This window comes from Aethalodelphis obliquidens, unplaced genomic scaffold (assembly GCF_003676395.1).
Source record: "Aethalodelphis obliquidens isolate GAN/ISIS:26980383/991018 unplaced genomic scaffold, ASM367639v1 scaffold29, whole genome shotgun sequence".
Classification (NCBI taxonomy): domain Eukaryota; kingdom Metazoa; phylum Chordata; class Mammalia; order Artiodactyla; family Delphinidae; genus Aethalodelphis; species Aethalodelphis obliquidens.
The window spans coordinates 212,566-227,759 of record NW_020837973.1 but is presented as its reverse complement, the minus strand read 5'-3'; the positions used below and the strand labels follow the sequence as shown (position 1 = coordinate 227,759).

The 15,194-nt window shown below is 53.3% G+C and overlaps 1 protein-coding gene across 7 annotated transcripts in view; it reads right to left on the bottom strand.

Annotated features, from left to right (window-relative positions):
* The window catches only part of AHRR (aryl hydrocarbon receptor repressor), a 71,227-nt gene that overhangs the window by 2,113 nt on the left and 53,920 nt on the right, over positions 1 to 15,194 (bottom strand). For 5 of the 7 annotated variants that reach the window (XM_027125406.1, XM_027125405.1, XM_027125407.1 and 2 more), the window contains 6 exons: positions 12,398 to 12,487; positions 6,123 to 6,252; positions 5,100 to 5,236; positions 3,365 to 3,552; positions 744 to 805; positions 369 to 513 (listed from right to left, as the gene is read on the bottom strand). In XM_027125406.1, coding sequence (XP_026981207.1) covers positions 369 to 513; positions 744 to 805; positions 3,365 to 3,552; positions 5,100 to 5,236; positions 6,123 to 6,252; positions 12,398 to 12,487 — 752 coding nt within the window. Of the gene's footprint in view, positions 1 to 368; positions 514 to 743; positions 806 to 3,364; positions 3,553 to 5,099; positions 5,237 to 6,122; positions 6,343 to 11,022; positions 11,432 to 12,397; positions 12,488 to 15,194 lie in introns of those variants that run through there. The other 2 variants (XM_027125411.1, XM_027125410.1) reach the window with 2 other exon arrangements.

The following is a 15,194-nucleotide window of genomic DNA, read 5'->3' as shown; positions in this document are numbered from 1 at the left end:
GGAGGCCCTGCATCACGATGGTGCCGGCCACCTGCCGGGGCTGCTCTGCGCTGCCTGTGGCACTGTGACAGTGGGCCAGCCTCCGCCCCTCCTGAACGGGCCTTCCCATGGCCTCCCCCGCACCCAGAGGCGAGGGCAGGTGGGGCCTGGGAGGGAAGAGGGTTTCTGAGCAAAGGTGAGCACGGAGGCCGGGCGTCACCCGGGGGTCCAAACCATGGGCAGAGCCACGGCCGTGGTCCCCACGTGAGTGATGACGACCCCTCCAGGGTGAGGAGTGGGTGTGGGCACCCTCTGTGCATCCCCACATCCCACTGAGAGAGGGTCAGCCCCGTGGTCAAGGCCGCCGACGCCGTGCCTCAGCCACTTACCCTGCGGCCCCCTCGGGGTGGGGGTGGAGGAGGTCATGGCCGCCCCGCAGGCACAGGCAGGGGCCCCGGGTTGCCAGCCGGCCCCAGTGGCAGGCGTCTGCGGGCCTCCTGAACACAGACAGGCCGTTTCCTCCGCTGCCCCTCCCTGCCAGGATTCAGAAAAGGGGGGGTGAGCCGCGCCTGGGCTGGGCGAGGCCTCATCCTCAGTGCCAGCCACGCATGACGCATGGCTTCCCCGCGACGCCCGAGGCGCCGGGCACCCTCCGTCCTCCCGCCCAGCCCTCCAGGCTGCATCGCCACAGAACGCAGCATGTCTCCAGGGGCACGGTCATTCTACCCATTTCAAAAAGACGAGGTGGAGAATTTAACAAGTACCTGCTAAGTAACTGGGTTTTCCGTGCAATTCTGGTTCACAGAGACTTGCGGCAGCTTTTGCTCTGAGAAGGACAGGAAACAGCAAAACACGCAGATGAAACGTGTGTGAGGGCAGAAATGACAACACGACCCGTGTTGTTGTCACACCCAAGAGCAGAAGATACAATGACTCACACTTTTTAAGCCTGTATAGATTGTAAAGCCTTTTCCCAGTTACAGGTTTGCTGAAAATTCCAATTCTCATCACCTTTCAGGCCAATGAAGCACTAATGAATTTCCTTCAGAAAGCAGACATACGCCTAAGATGACTTTCAGTGCATTTGTTTTCTTCTGCGTGGTCAGAATGGAAATACAGATTCCTCTGATTTGCAGTAGTTATTTGCGGTAGTTTACAAAGTCATCACGAGTACTAAGTTAGTGATGCTGAGCCATCGCCCCAGGGGAGTGTGTACACACACACACACACACACACACACACACACACACACACACGTCTCACAGATCTTGTAATCTTAGATCCTAAGGCAATGTGCAACTTATCCTGGGAGATCATATTTTCTTCATATTTCAAAAGCAAAAACAAGGCTCACGGGTGTTAAGTGATTTGCCTAAAGCTGCCCCTATAGCAGGTACGAGAATGGGATTCAAACCCCGTCCGACCGGCGCCACAAGCCAGAGCTTCCTGCACTGCAGTTGGCCCTACCTCTCCATCTTCTGGGCGTCTGTGTAGGAGCCAGAGCCAGAGACAGAGCCAGAGACAGAGGTGGAGACGGAGACAGAGATGGAGACAGAGACATGAGGTTGGAGTGTCACCCTTAGCGGGGTGCAGATCACACACACAGAGCCTGTGAACATTTAGGTGTGAGGGGGTATCGCAAAGTCCCGTTCAGGAAAAATTGTGAAGGACCTGAAATGCCTTCCAGCGACCACGACGTCCCTTCCGGAGCAACCCTCCTGGGCCTCGGGCTCCCGGGTTAGTTCCTCACAGCCTCTGAGCTCAGAAGGGAACGGGCATGACACAGGCACCGAGGCCGGTTACGAATTCAGGTCAGAGCCGAATTCAGCTCCAGAAAACCTGAAGTCGAGAGAAGCTATTTGCTTCTTTCCTAAAATGTTGGCTGGCTCTTCCTCTCTTCGAGTTTTAATGATGTTCTGTACAATGTGTGTCTAGTACTCGTTGCACGGTCACTCTGTGGGCAGCATCCTAACCCTCACCGCACAGACCCTCGCCAGACCTCCGAGGGACGTCCAGGTGTCCACGCCGCCCAGGGCAGTGGCAGGTGAGCCGGGGAGCCCGCACCCACCGCCCCAGGCTCAGGGCTCCTGCGCGGCCCTGGCTGGGGGTGCCGTCCGCACACCTGCGCTTCCCCGCGTGGCCGCCGGGGGGCAGCAGGGCCTCTAGGAAAAGCGATAGGAGGGGACGATTTTCCCTCCGTCTCGTTTGTACGGCTGGGGAAACATACAGAAGAGAAGAGCTCATCGTGTGGGGCCCAGTTACCGTCATCAAGCCAGAGAGCTCGAAAGCAGAGAACTCTGAGACGGCAAAGGCAGGTGGAGGGTATTTCTCCCCAGCGTTAGCCCAGGTGGTGGGGAGAAAGCAGGTGCGGCAGAGCTGTCTCGCCGGCAACACACGCGTAGGTGTGGTCGAGCGTAATCTACGTGCTTTGTCGCACCTCACGTTTTAGTTGCTTCATCAGTTATTTTTAGAGTTTTTCCCCGCGGGCATTCTGTTTTTCCTTCCTCCTATATTACAACATCTTCTACCTTTGTAAAAAAGAAGGCATATGTATTTAATTTTTAAATGCTCCAGAGAACTGCTGTCTTAACGAGCCGGCACGTGCGAGACCCAGAGGCCGTGCAGACGCGGCTCCACCTGCAGACCCGGGGCAGGAGTGGGGGAGCAGGGGGCTCAGAGCCCGGCCATCTGAGCGGGCGCCGAGGCCAAAGGGGAACCTGGGCACTGAGGAAGGACAAAGAAGCGGGTTGCAGACTCAGGTCTCCTGACATTCTGCCCCTGGTCGCGGCACAGGGGAGGGTGTTGAGGAAGAAGAAAGGCAGACCTCAGACGCCTCTCCTCTTCCCCGGGGTCTCCCTCGCACCACGGGAAACACGGTTTGCACGCGCACAGCATCTTAATCTCTCCCAGAACCTGACCCATGCAACACAGACCTAGCCCATCCCTAGAATTACAGACAGGAATCTCCCAGAAAACCTAACTCTGGAGAGCCAAGAAGTCGCGGGGTGGCGCGATGTGTGCGGGACGCCTGTCTGCAGCGTGTGCCCCAGCGGTGGGCCTGGTGTTGAGGGAGGGCACGCAGAGAGAGGCAGGGAGGCTGCGGTCCGGCCTCCCGTCCCGCACGGGGGACACGGGCCCAGGTAAGTGGAGGGCTTAGGCATGAAGAGATGCAGCAGTGTTTGTGCCACAGTCCACAAGTATCAGTGAAAGGTTTTCTTTTTTCTAATAGCTGCTTCCTACGTGATGTAGTAACTTTAACAACAACAAGCTTCTCATTACATTCCTTGCTGGAAATGAAGGAGGGATAGACAGAAGATACTAAGTGTGGAGACGCTGTGTTTGAACCACCAGGATGGGACCGCGGCTGCTGGGGGCTCTGACTCACTTTGTGTCCGGCGTGGCCGAGGCGTCCACCCTGTGCTTCGCCCTCAGACACACACTCTGCATCTTCACCGCAGTAGGCAGGGGCGCCACGACGCAGAACAGGGAGAGCCGAGGGGGCAGGGCGGCTCCCGACGGGGCCCTCCTCTTCTGCCCGAACAGGAATTTTAGTTTCCCTTGAAACTGCATCGTCTGGTGTTTCAAAGACAGAAGCGAAGGCATGTTCACAGAGTGAATCATCGACGCGGTCAAAGGCCGTGGAGCTCACATTCCCGGGGACAGAAAGCCAGAGAGCTCTGATCCCGAGTCTCTGAGGAGCCATGAACCAACGCGCCTTCCACGCTGGCCCTTGGGACAGGCGCTCCCTACCGCCTTTGAATGACTCGGGGTTTCGCTAGCATCCCCGTAACATCCTCTAACCTTCCAGTGTGTTCTCACGTGTGCCCTCATGGGTGTGAGGGTGTGCAAGCATGGACTTGGCCGGAGCCACCAGGCAGCCCCCCAGGAGGACTTGCTGGAGCAGATCATCTCTGAGGACTGTTCTGCATTAACCGTCCACTTCCAAATTGTCATTCATCGACAATTGTCATTCATGGTGATCAAACTTAGGGACAACTTGCTTTGTTTATCTGGAGCGCACATGGCGCGAGTTAAAAAGCCAGAAAGTAACTCTGGAGTTCGTGATAAAAGCAAATAGAAGATCTCGCTATTACGGAAGAGTTGATCTATAACTGAGTTAGTTCACGGGTGACTTCAGGGGGCCCCAGCCCTGGATGGAGGAATAAGCCCACAGGATGGCTGCACTCTTTCCCTATCCCTCGTCTGTCCATTCGCCCCTCCCTCCATCCTTCCATCTGTCCATCCATCTCTCCCTCCATCCACCATCCCTTCATTCACCCATCCATCTGTCCATCCCTCCATTTGTCTATGACTTTATTGGGTGAACAAATGCTTGCAGAGCACCTGCTATGTGATGGTCACATGCTTGGTGGCGCAGTCAGGGCAGTGGTGCTGGGACATCTTTAACATCCAGCTCTCCAGAGGGAAAAAGCCCTGACTTTTAGTTTTTGACGATTTCTTCGGTGTAAAAATTCCCACCATGGCTGATTTCGAGCTGCCAACCTACTATCAGCTGGATCTCTATATTCCTGAAGTTTCGACAACGGGCTCCCGTGGGCAGCCCCACCTGCCGGGTGTGGACAGGCTCTGCACAGGCTCAGGAGTAGCTGTGGTGAGCCCGGAGGCCACGTGATGCCGCTGCCCACTGCCCTGTCCTCGGCACTCCGCTGCCCGTGCCGGACCCCTTTCCCGCACGTGCACGTGCAGTGACCAACCTCGCAGTAAAGTATGATGAGACACTTTGCAAACTGATTTCTTTTGCTTATTTCCTCTACTCGGTGCTTCTGACACAGCTTCACTTCAACTTAGGTTTTGATCTCTGCCTCACTGTACAGTAAAATCTACCTACATCCACGCAGAGGGAAAACTATCTTAGTTTCCCACAGAACTGAGAACAAAGTATGATCAGGAAAAAAGACTTTCTGGACAACCAGCTGACTGCCTGAATAAGAGATGAGCAGCGGGGTGCAGGGGTTGCCCGTGCTTCATCCGCCCCAGCGGACCTCCCACTTCATTCTCACTCACCCGCCGTCACTCAGCCTTGCCACATCAAGGCCGGAGCCCGCGTGCCGCCAGCACCCCGGCCCCTGGCTTCTCCCGCCCAGCAGCCGCTCACTCACCAGGAAGCCCGAGGTGCTGTCCAGCAGGCAGCGCACACGGCAAATGAAGCACCGCGTCAGGAAGGCCGAGTACTCGGTGGGCCAGCCCGCGGCTCCCTCCTGGGCCCGGAGCAGCCTTCCCAGGACGGCGTCCTCTCCTGGCCGCGTTGGCACAGGCGGTGGTGGTCAGGGAGAAACCGGAAACACACTCTGATAAGCAAGTTCGTAATGTAACAGCAAGCTATCAGCACATAACACACACGCCTGCCCCCAACTGACACCTGTCCCTGAGCATCCCTCCCGCCCTGACTAAGTCAGGTCTTTGCCCTCGAAAACGGCATTTGGGTACAACCGCGTGTGTGACGAACACACGTGAGGCTGTTGACCAGTTCAGGGTTTTGGTTCTGAGCTCTATAAAACTGTGTCGGCACCCGGGGGTTGCACTTTTCTCTAACTTTACAGGGTAACTCATGCTGCTGCGTGAAGGTGTGCTGCAAAGTCCTCCTGAATCACGGACTGCTCGTGGGGAGACGTGTGGGAGAGCCAGCACTCCCTCCCCCCGCTCTGGACCCCAGATGAACGCCGCCCTTCCCCTCGAGCTCCCGTCGGCTCTGCAGTCTCTTGGGCACTTGGATGCCTGCCCGGTGCGTCCCGTGGGCAGGGGCCACGGATCCGGGACTTTGTAGGGGCTCTCGCTCCCAGGGGGCAACGTCCCTGAACAGACAACAGTCTCTGGGGGATTTTTTCTGGTAAATCTAAAGTGAGTGGAAGGAATTTCCTGGAAGACATGCGTCTGAGGGGGAGTTTGCAAAACCAGAGACAAGTACCGTGGCTTCTCGGCCTCACGCCATGCCCCGGGGGGCACAGAGCAGCAGCCCAAGATGCAGGGGCACTCGGGAGCCAGGGAGCCACGCGGGGCTGGAGGAGGGCAGGGCGGGGCACAGGACGAGGTCTCCGAGGAGGGGGCATCCACACTGCACCAACTGGATGGGAAGGAAAGGGGGTGATCCGTGTCTGAGTTAGACCAGGGCCCCCAAGACCCACCTGTCTCTGAGAGCAGGTTCTGCCCACACCCAGCCTGGGGAGGGTCCATGGCCCAGTGCAGCTGCCGGCAGAAGTCCTGGCGGTCGTCCACGTGGATGTAGTCGTAGATGTTCTGGTGCATCACGTCCGTCTGGAACATGGCAACAGTCATTTTAGCCTTACCCTGAGTGAGTCGCCACACTTTATTCCAGTGTTAATAACTGCGAAAATGCTCCTCCATCTGTCAAAGGCAAGTCACACCTGTGAAGAGAAGGTCCCTCCCCGGAGGACGTGACCACATGGCCTGGACACTGGGCACCCGGCTCACGAGGCGCAGAGCCGGGCACACTGCGGGTGCCCCCCAGGCCAGGCGGTGCCTTCAGGGCCAGTCGGGGACTCAGAGACCAAACGTCGCTGGGGGTCAAGATACTTTCCAAGTTGGCTCCAAGCTCACCAAGCTGTGCGTTTGTGTTTGGTCACCTTCCAGCCTGTCATACTTGAATCACGAAAGTTAATTAAGAAAGCATCCCTGTGAAGTGAGCTGGGGGCCACCAGGTGAGATGGGGGCCAGGCCAGCACCTCCAGTCCTGACCACCACCACCCCCGGTAGGACGCCGCAAGGACCCACCAGTCCACAGCCCTCTCTCTGGTGCTGGATCCTCCCACCTGCTCGGGCCCCGAACGCAGAGGCCAACCCACAGGTCCATGCTGGGAAACTGCGGTCTGGGGCACAAAGGCCGCTGCCACGGGCTACGAAGACTGGCTTCATTAGACTCAACGGTTGCTGTTGTCGGCAAAAACGTCCGCAGAGTGTCGACAGATGACGAGCCTGGAGCACATCTCCCCACTACCCTCTCTTAACTGAAGGGCATCACTCATTACCCGCCTGGGAGCCCAGCCCGCCAGGTGCTGTCTGTGACCTCTTCAACTGGTCCATTTCTGAGTTTCCATCATTTCTCAACTGGATCCCTGTAACACTAGATGGAGGAAAAGTGCCTGAAGGATGAAGACTTCACAAATGACGTTACCTCCTTAGAAGGTAACAGGTAACCCCACCCAGAGTGGATGAGGTGCCGCATCTCTCCACAGGTCCTCCTGTAACTGGCCCCCGGACATCAAACGGGTAGCCTCAGAAAGGCAGAAAATGAGCATGATCGTAACTCGAAGGCCGGACTCTATCCCCTGTGCGCCCCCCAGCCCAAGACACTGTTTTCACAGGAACGACAGGACCCTGAGGTCAGAAATGACGGTGGTCCTTGGTCAGTGCTATCCAGCGTCAGGGAGTCTGGCGTGACTGGGGACCAACTCATGGTGGACGTGGGCACACCTGACTTTCCCTCCTGCTGAGACCTGGTGGCACCTGCCGCACCTTCTGGTTCTCACCCGCCTGGCAGCTGGCAGCCTCACCTGGAGGCTCCCTCTCACCAGAGGCTCCCACCTCACCTGGTAGCTCTATGGTTACAAGGGCACATCCCATAGCCATGCTTTCCTAACACACTTTTGTGATTCAGGCGTAACGCATAGGCTGAAAAGTGGCCACGTCATAAATACGCAGCTTCACCACCCAGTCGGGAATCAGGACCCCTACAGCATCTCAGAACCCCTTCCCTCCACCCTCCCCAGAGGCGGTCGTGGCGCAGAACCCCGCACTGCTGGCTGACACTGGATGTAAATGGAGCGCTGTGACCTCTGTGTCACATCACAGTTGCGTGTGACGGCAGTGTTTCAGCCCCACCATCGTGTGGTACTCCACTGTCAGAACATACCACACTGATTAGTCCTCTCACTGCTGGGCCCTCTGAGTTATTTCCCGTCTGAGCCTGTTACAGAGGCTGCTGCTGTGTCTTCGAGGGCATTTCTGTTGGATGCACACCCAGGAGTGGAATGAATGGGTCACGGAGTGAGCAGAGCCTCCGCTTTAGTGGAAAAGGCCGAACGGCCGTCCAAAGTGAGCACACGAATACGCACTTCCGTCGTGGCAGTGTGTGGAGCTCCAGTTGCTTTATGTTCTGGCCAACCTTTGGTATTTTCAACGCTTTTTCTTTTTTTGAGCTACGGTGGTGGATGCATCATGGTTTCTTTTGATGGTTTTAATTAGCACGTCATGAAGACTAATGAAATTGAACATCTTCTCACATGTTTATTGGTTTTTAGATGTGTGTGTGTGTGTGCGTGTTGCTCGCTTCTGTCTTTCCCATGATTTCCGTCGAGCTGTCTTGCCGGTTTGTCAGCACTCTTCATCCTTCTGGACAGGAGTCCTTTCTTGGGTGGATTCCTTTGCAAAACTCTTCTCCACTCCCTGGCCTCCCCTGCTGCTCTCTTAATGGGTCTGGCACAGCCTGATTCATCAATCTCTCCTCATGGACAGGGTTTTAGAGTTTTTGTCCTGTCTATGTACTCCGTCCTCATATACCTCCTAACTCTGCCCTGTTATCTTCTAGAAGCTTCCACCACCCACCCGACATTGACTGTGCACGGTGTGAGGTAGGAGTCGAGACTCATTTTGTTCACGTGGATCCAGTTCACGAAGCACCATTTACTGACGAGACCAGCGCCCGCCCACCTCTCGGCAGCACCAGCTTCACTGTAAACCCGTGGCTGCTCTGAACCTCCGCTCTGTCCTGTGGGTCCACCTGTCCATCTTCCACCAACCCCACACGTCTCAGCCACTGAGCTCGACGGGCAGTCTTGTCTCCGGGATTGTACGTCCCAGGGAAAATCACACCCCCCACCGCCCTGCCGATGGGAATGCTCCGCCCTCTGCATTCCCAATTAGCTTGTCAGTTTCCTCTCAGAGAAGCTGCTCGGTTTTTACGGCAGTGTTATTAATTAATGTCATTCTATAACTTGATCTGATGTCTTTATGATAATAATATCGAGTCCTCCAGTCCATGATATGGCATACCCTTCCATTTACCTGGATCTTCCTTAACTTCCTTAAATAATGTTTTATATTCTGTGTGGAGATATTGCATATCATTTGCTTGACTCATTCCTAGGAATCTGGTGTTTTTCCATCCTACTTTGATGGATGGCATTTTCCCCTCCATGGTTTTGATTAAAGGAAAACAATTGTGCTGACCTGTGAGCGCTGGATACGTCTCACCATAAACTGATATACAGGCACTGTGATCCAGGTTATTCTCTGGTGCGTTTTAGCAGGTGACCCCAAGCCTCGCAGAACCCCAGGGCCTCCCTGCTGCCCCATCTGCCGTCTCCACACACCTCAGATGATTCACGAATGGGACGCAAGGTGTGGGTCTGTGGCTTAATGGGCACAGGAGGCAGGTTGACTTGGAGACATCGCTGACCAAGGTGAATTTGAAGACCAGTTATCTGGGGTGAGGAGACCAAGTTGGTAGCAACTAGTGTGGCTGCCCTTCGTCCTTCCTAATCTCCTAGGGTCTGATTCCTACAAATGAGGTCAAGAAAAATAAATGGTGGGAAACGTGAGAAGGAGGGAAGAGAGTAGGTAACAATGATTCAAACAGCACAAAACAGGCCCTGCTTTGGTTGGGTCAGGCGGTCTTCATCCTGCCTCTAAACCACCCTTTGCGGAGTTGAGGATAAAAGTATTGATACAACCGTTTTCACAAACAGCTCGTTCCAGCAGTAACCATCTCTACTTTCTGTGCAGAGAGGGCGCATATCCACTCTCCATGCCCGTGGATTCCTTCCACAGACCCTCACATCTGCCCCAGTTCACATGCGGACAAGCTGCCCCTACCGCAGACCTCCGAGAGAACAGACAACATCTTGAAACAGCAAACGGCAACAGCGACTAAAATATACATCTAAAGCCTATCCATTCGTCTCAGAGAGCGCTAAGCGCAAGATACTGGAACGCTGCACTCAGGTTGCGCCAGGAAATACCTGGTTCCTGACTTTTCGTAAGGCGTTTTGCACAAGAAGCTTACAATAGCACAAAGCAATCCGAACATGTTCATGAAATATTTTGCATAAACTAGAGGCATGGCCTGATTTAATGGCATTTGGAAACTATTTATTTATAATAAAAGGCAAAACTTTTTTTGGTTTTCACTTCTAACGCTTCAGCGGAAATAACCAAGTTCCAAGAAACCAGAAGAGCCAATTAGCAAGTTCAGACCTGGAAGCAGGTCTCCTCTGCAGGGCTTTTCCCACGAAGGTCCTACCGGGTGGTAAGACCTTCGAATTACAGCCAAAGGCAGGTGGCTCTGGGTGTCTGGAGAATTCACAGAGCAACTCAGGCGACAGTGATGGGAACGAAAAGAAATTCTGAGCACGCAAAAGGCAGACCGAACCACGTTTTTCTAGATCCAGATCCTGCACACGACCTCCAGGGGAGCACGTGGAAGGCTTCGCTATTTGGGGCTGGAATGCCTCGTGCCCACGGCCTCGCGGAGTCACCTGCCGTCCTGGAGGGGGCGCTGCTCCAGGGGACCCTGAGCCCGAGCCTGCACCCCGGCCACGGCCCCCGACCTCGTGCGAGCGCGGCCTCCGCACAGCGACTGCAGAGGCGCACCGCGTGGCCCAGCTCCCGCGTCAGGAGCGCCCCCAGCGCCCTGGGGCTCCCGGCCGCGGCCTCGCAGCCCCACCGCGCGGAGGAGGAAGTCGGGCGACCCCGACTCGAAGGGGCGGAGCCGGCTCCCCGAGGCCACGCCCCCGCGGGGGCCGCGCCTCCACCCGCTGCTGGGCCACAGGCCGTGACCGCGCGATCGCTGCCCGCGAGGCCGCCCAGACGGTCCCGGGGCCACGACAGGGCCTGGCGGTCACTCTGTGCGGGTCCACGTGGCAGGAAAGTCAACCTGGAAACGAGCGTGGGAGGAATCGAAAACGATTCAAATGAGGATTTTCATGGAAATTAGATCACGGGCCCCATCGGCCTCAGGGGCTCTGGCGGAGCTCAGTTCTCAGCCTGTCGGGGACCGGGCTCTCACACCTTGGCTTCCGCTGCCCTCAGCTTCGGGCACCCCCTTGGTGCTCGGCCCATCCAGGGAGATTTTCGTTCTTAACGCCAGTCTGGCCTGTCCCCGCTCCCTCGCTTGGCTCTGATCCCGGCTCTGCAGATACTTCCCCTCTGCCGGCAGAGGTACCCCGGCCCCGCGGGGCCGTCCACGACCTCCAGGCGAGCACCCCTGTCCCAGTCTCGCCAGCGTCCCAGCGGGTGGGCGCCTCGGGGGACTCTCCATCCCCCAGGGGCCGCCGCCTCGCCCCAGCCAACGGGGGGTGGGGCGGGGGCGTGGTCTCCGAAAAGTGCTCCTCCCGGGCGCCGGGGCTCCGCCCTGCGGGCGCTGCTCCCTCTGCACCCACTGTGTCTGCAGCCCTTTCTCGCTCATCCTGTGTCACTAGGCGATGATTCTTTACACTAAACTTACATTAGTGTAAGTTTGTAAATTCTGTATATTAAGCCGTGCGAATCACTGCACAGGTTCTGCCTCCGGATGTGGCCCTGAGGACAGACACACTGTTCTCCGTTCCTCCAGGTTCTGTTTTGTTCTCTCGCAAATCCACCTGTTTTTGTCTTGAATTCCTCAGGGAGGGTGCCAGTGCCGCTGGCCCGTGGCTTCCTCGAGTTAATAACTCCGCACCGCGAGCTCCCTGCAGAGGGCTGCGTCTGGGGGGTGGCCCCTGGCAGAGCAGCTGCGGCCACTGTGGTGCCCGGCTTGTCCTCAGACCTCAGCCGTCGAAGTTCCAGAGCCGGGAGGCTGCACCATCAGGCTGGTGACTTTGGGTTGGGATTTCTCACGAGAGACTTCTTTTCCCTCCCGGAGGCCAAGCCAGGTCCTTCTTCCTTTCCTGGGACTTTTCATTGAGCCACCCTTCTAGGACCCGGTGTTGCATGGGACTCCATCCAGCTCTGTCCCAAGGTCTGGAATCATCCAAGCTAGGCTTGCCTGGGGCAACGTTCCAGATGAATTATCTGTACACCAACAAGAGCGTTTCCAGAACACACTACGTCCTGACTGTACCTCGTGTCTGGGCTTTGAGACACCAATGCACAGATGAGGACAGGTCCACTGCCCTGGCCCTGACCAGCCTCTCACGGCGAGGAGCCCGGGAGGCCCGGCCTCAGTCAGCACAAGTCGCTGCCCTTTAGACGGGGGACGCCCAGGACACTGTCATGCCTCTCGCTGTGACCCTGGGCCCTAGACAAAGCTAGGTGTGCAACTCCTCATCTGACAAAAGCTCCATGATTTAAAAAAAAAAAAAAAAGAAGCAGCAGCTTGATTTTAGAGACATTTTAAACCTTGAAGACAACGCGTACTTTCAAGGTAACAGAACCGAACCGCAGCAGATAGAGCAGCTGTGTTTACCTGGTGGAAGCCCAGATAGTCCACGATCGTCGCTGACGCGTAGAATATCATCCCCTCTGCGCTCACCACCAGAGCAAAGCCGTGGAGGGACTAGAGAAAACAAAACATCGAGTTGGCTCCAATATGCCTTTGTGAAATCACTCAAATGAAAAAGTCGAGCATGGATTCTGTTCGGCTTTTCAACCATTTCTCCCCCGTTTTGTGGTCTGTATTCATAACCTCCAGAAAGGCCCGCTTTTAATTTATTTATGACCATTTTGCAAAAGGTCCCAAGCTAGCAGGTGACACGGGAACTTGGTCATGGTTTATAAGGCTCAAGACTAGGGTTCTTCTTTTTCTAATGATTATCAAATTTATGTTTTATAAAATATACACCATCACTATGAGATGACACGTCAGTACCTGAAACAGAACAGAACCTTTATGCCACCTTGTGGATTTCCCCATTCATGCACCCTCCTCTATACCATGTTCTGATTTTTCTAAGAATTTTTATCATGAAAAAATGTTGAGCTCCATCAAGTGCTATTTCTATATCTACTGAAATCATCACATAGATTTTCTTTAATCTATTAATGTGGTTAGTTACAGTGACAGATTTTCTGATGGTGAAATCATTCTTGCCTACATACGGTAAACCTTATCTGATCATAATTTTTAATATGCTCTTGGAATTGATTCATTCCACTTACAAAATATTCATTTATATTTAAGGAAATCCAGCCTAGAAGCTTCTCTCTTTATTTTGGTGTCAAGTATACCTAATCTCTTTTTTCATTCTTGGGACCCACTTATTTATGATGAGAATGATGTATTCCTTGAAAGTCTGGTTCACCTCACCTCTAAGATCCTCCAGTTTGGGTGCATTTTGGGAGAGATGGTGAGTGAAAGGGGGTGGATTTTAGTACCATGTCAGTTTATTTATTTATTTTTTATTATTATTTTTGTGTGTGGTACGCGGGCCTCTCACCGTTGTGGCCTCTCCCATTGCGGAGCACAGGCTCTGGACGCGCAGGCCCAGCGGCCATGGCTCACAGACCCAGCCGCTCCGCGGCATGTGGGATCTTCCGAGACCAGGGCACGAACCCGCGTGCCCTGCATCTGCAGGCGGACTCTCAACCACTGCGCCACCAGGGAAGCCCCAGGTCAGTTTATGTAATGGTTGTTAGTTTATTCAGGATTTTTCTCTTATATCAATTATGGCATTTAAAAATATTTTTTAGTAATGCACTCCTTGCATCTTGATTTTAAATTTACTCATGTATGTTATTCACAATATTTTTATCACTATTAAATTTCAGTTATATCTGTAACTATTGTGGCATGTGCTGTGTTGGGCTCAACTTAAAGTCTCTCTTTGTTCGAGAAGCAGGCCCTCCAACCCCTCCTGCACAGGCTTCCCAGAACCATCACTAGTGAGGACGCACGAGGGACTGCGGCCACTAGAGCGCATGCCAACGCGCATTCTACCTACCTATCTGTATCTATCTATCCTCTGGCATCATCATCATCACTTTGATACAGAAAACGGCAGCACACTCTGTGTAGGTCCTGGTGAGCGTCAGGCACCATATGTGGAACAGCTCATCCAGTTCTGCATCACCTCCATGAGGTAGGAACAGTCTGATTCTACTGGGCCAATACAGAAGCTGGAGGTAAGGGAGGTTCAGGCAACGGGACAGTGGTGTTCAAAGTTTTTCAATTTGAATCTTTAACATACAGACATTTAGAGACTCTTTTTTTTTTTTTTAATTTTTTGGTCGCACGGCATGCAGGCTCTTAGTTCCCTGACCAGGGATCGAACCTGCGCTCCCTGCAGTGGAAGCGAGGAGTCCTAACCACTGGACCGCCAGGGAAGTCCCCAGACATATAGAGACTTTAACTTCTATGAAGTTTGTAGCTATCAGCAGTGTATTATAATACCCATTTCCCTTAATTCTTGACCATGCTGGATACCTTTTTCTTTTTTTCTAATCTTTGCCAATTTTATAAGTGATAAATTATCTTACCATCATTATAATTTTCATTTCTTTGATTATTAATGAGATTGAAAAAATTTCATACATTCATTGATAACTTGTATTTCTTCTTTGGTAAACTGCCCGTGCATGTCATGTGCTGATTTTTCTATTAGAGTTTATACATATCAATATCTAAGAGCTTTTAAATGACTGATACCGAAGATTTCTAGGCAGCCACCTAAATTCAAATCCCCACACTTCTAAAAGATGATGGAGAACAACAAGAATAGGTAAAACTACACAAATCTGCACCCCCATCATAATGAGAACACAGAGAGGTGATGAACTTCAAGTTACATATAAGCAGAAAAGGCAACATAAAGTCCCAGTAAGCTTACGATGACTGTTTCAAAAGAACAAAGTGTGTAATCCCTCCTCAAGAAACTAGAGAAAGCAGAGACAATTAAATACAATGTAAGGAGAGGGAAAGAAGAATTTAAAATAAGAGAAAAAACAATGGAAATTGTTTAAACAGTTAAATGATAAAGATTGTCAACAAAGTGAAAAATTGCTTCTTTAAAAAGATTAATAAAATTGATAAACTCTTAGCAAGATTGATCAAGAAAAATACAAATTACGGACACCAGGAATTTTAAAGAATACATCATTACAGATCCTACAGACATTAAAAAGATAGTGAGGAAATAATAAAAATGATACTCAAGAAATTAATTTACCAGAATTGACCCATTAGAGATAGAAACCTTAGAAGATCGATTTCTGTAGAAGAAATAAAGTTATCAAGGAACTAATCCAGGGTAATGCACCAGGCCCAG